Source organism: Epinephelus moara, chromosome 13, assembly GCF_006386435.1.
Source record: "Epinephelus moara isolate mb chromosome 13, YSFRI_EMoa_1.0, whole genome shotgun sequence".
NCBI classification, from domain to species: domain Eukaryota; kingdom Metazoa; phylum Chordata; class Actinopteri; order Perciformes; family Serranidae; genus Epinephelus; species Epinephelus moara.
This window is the reverse complement of record NC_065518.1, coordinates 6,122,944-6,125,720: the sequence shown is the minus strand read 5'-3', so window position 1 is coordinate 6,125,720 and position 2,777 is coordinate 6,122,944. Positions and strand designations below refer to the sequence as shown.

Genomic DNA, 2,777 nt, shown 5'->3' with positions numbered 1-2,777 from the left:
TTATATTTTTCATTCAAACAATGTGAAAAAGCAGGATTTTATATATATTTGTTTCATTCAAAAATTGTGTAAAAAGAGTTAACTGCTGTGGTGGTATGTTTTAATAAGGTTACCAATAAGTAAAAGATATTTAATAGTTGTCTATTTTTTTCATTACTGTACCGAAAAAAACGAACCGTGACTTGTGTACTGAGGTACGTACCGAACCGAGATTTTTGTGTACCGTTACACCCCTAACTGAAAGTGTTTGGTGGAAACGGGGCTAAAATCATAAAAATAAACATAATTTTAAGCACTTAAATTTAACTTTTTCTTACTCCCTAACCCTTAATTAACTCCTGACACCGCAGATTTATCTTGTGACAACTGGGGGGTCTTGGCCCAAAAGCTGGGAACCACTTATGTACAGTAAAGCACATGGAATTACCTTTGTGTATGAAAAACTTGGCTGAATCACAGCTGATAAAACAGTAACATATTGAAGTATGAGTTTGATGAAATGGTTGAGTCTCTTAGTGTCTCTGTTTATAAAAGTTTGACAGATGCAAAGAAGCATACTACATTTGTTCTGCTCATTCTTATATGAATATATTGAAAATTCACATCAGGCTCCACTTCAGATGAATCAGAACAAGACCCTTGTGCGTCTGGCAGCATTACCTTGAGGTAATATGATTCATTGTGTGTCATTTTAAGTGTGTAACATGTAATTCACTTCAAATCAAAAGCAATTCTGCAGAAACCATTCTCACGGTGATGTGCTGCACATGAAACCGTGTTTTATGGATTTGCATCTCTCCTCCCATTAGGCCAATATATGGAACCTCTTTGGAAATCTGCACTAAAATGGTATTACACCTGTGTCTAATGAGCCGCCCTCTGTTTGCCACCCTGTGTTTGTAATAAAGGAGGCTGTTAAAGGAATGGAGTGTGCCATACGTTATAGAGGGGGATGCTTTTCATGGGTTTGTACTGCTTCAGGGGGTCCATCTTGTACAGGTGGCGGTCGGTGATGAGCACAGCCCGGTCCTCTGCCTTGTGGAAACGGTTGATCTGGGAAACACAAAGCTCCTCATTAGTCACCCCACAGGATAAGAGAGCACACACACTCACAAGTCCAAACACCCTGCAGGGTGATGGCACAAACCACGAGCAGTTGGGTGTATTTGTTTTTACAGACAGTTGCATGTTGTGACTGTGTGTGCATGTGGTCAGGAGAGGATAAATGCTCCAAAAGCCTCCTTCCTACCTTGCGCACGTTGCAGGAAAACAAAACTCTCATGAATTTGTCTTTGCGCTGCAGCTCGCTGGACACCAGTGTGAATGATGAAGCCGTATCGGGGCTGTCTCGCTTCTGTTGGACATAAACCCCCCACAAAAAACCTGTTAAAACACTCCGGCTTTGTTTACAGGAATTCAGAGACAATGCTGGCATTCATCAAGTGAGCTCTCATCTTATACACACTCTCATTAGGATCAGAAAAACTCATGTCTGTACAATAGTTGTATGAAGCTGCAGCGAACAGCTGGTTAGCACAAAGACTGTATGAATATGCTTTTGCGTCTGGAACCTCCCCACTACAGTGGCTTTACTACTGCATCCCTACCCACACTGCCATCCCACCTACTCACCAGGTAGTTTCCTTCCCAGGCCCTCTGTAGCCCCAGGTCGGCCCTATGGCCCTTCAGGGCCTCCAGGCTGGCTACCTTGGCCCTCACCTGCAGGGCTTCTTCTGGAGAGAGGCCTTTGATCAGTGTCCATGCCCACCACCTAGAGGTAAACACATCCAAACACACACACACACACACACACACAAAGAGAAAACTAAGAGCAAAGGAAAATATCTCCATTGAGATTACAGCTCAAAGCCTTGAGAGCTGGGTCAGCGGCGGACCCCAGCTGTACTGTACTTATTGGCCTTTCACTCACACATCCTGACAGCCAACATCATTCTCCAGGAAGGCTATTTTCTTACTGTGCCCAGCTTCAAATAAAAAAAAGCAAACAAACAGACATTGGGATGAAAGGCAGTGATGAGTCTTTGATGGAGGGAGAAAAATCAATGCCCAGTGTGAGCCCAAGGCAGAAGGAAACATGTGTAAGTTGCTTCAAACGGACTCATCTGGATGTAAAATAACGCTCGAGGCCATGTGTTCTCTGCTGACTGTCGGGGTCGGATCCACTCTCAGTTCAGCCAATTCAGGAAAGTGATTTTCTTCAAAAGAAAGCAATTTAAAAACATTTAATCTTAAAAAGCTTCATCCTCTGCCTTTGTTAGGACGTGATGAGAATGGATGGTACATTTTTAAACATTTAAATACAGTTCCACTTCATTTTTGAACAGTGTGAAATAAAAGACAATTGACCCTAAACCTATTCTGTGAAAGGACCCACTCAGCACAAACACAGCAGCTTTTTGTTCGTGTTTGAAAAGCTAGAATGTTAATGTGAATCTGGCAGCTGATATGCAGCAGTCACACTTAAAGGACCAGTGTGTAAAATGGGTTGAAAACCGTTGAAAACAGTGACATCAGTGGTCACATTCTAGATTGCAGGGCTCACTCGCTCATCCCTCCCATCGGGTAAATGACGGTGGCCTCGTAGGGACAAAAAGCCTTGCGCAGACATGAGTTTTTCAGGAGTAGGTCTATCTAGCGATGAGGTGAATGTTTATTTAGAAATCTAAACCATGTTACGATATTGTAATGAATCCCTCACGCGCAGGAGACCAGAGGAGCGTTCGGGAAAAAGGCCAGTTTATTTGAGCACTCTAAAA

General features: G+C 42.9%; 1 protein-coding gene across 3 annotated transcripts in view; it reads right to left on the bottom strand.

Moving 5' to 3' along the window:
• Positions 1-2,777, bottom strand: part of myo1d (myosin 1D) — a 192,682-nt gene that overhangs the window by 63,716 nt on the left and 126,189 nt on the right. For all 3 annotated transcript variants that reach the window (XM_050060963.1, XM_050060964.1, XM_050060961.1), the window contains 3 exons: positions 1,633-1,771; positions 1,250-1,354; positions 940-1,053 (listed from right to left, as the gene is read on the bottom strand). In XM_050060963.1, coding sequence (XP_049916920.1) covers positions 940-1,053; positions 1,250-1,354; positions 1,633-1,771 — 358 coding nt within the window. The remainder of the gene's footprint in view (positions 1-939; positions 1,054-1,249; positions 1,355-1,632; positions 1,772-2,777) is intronic.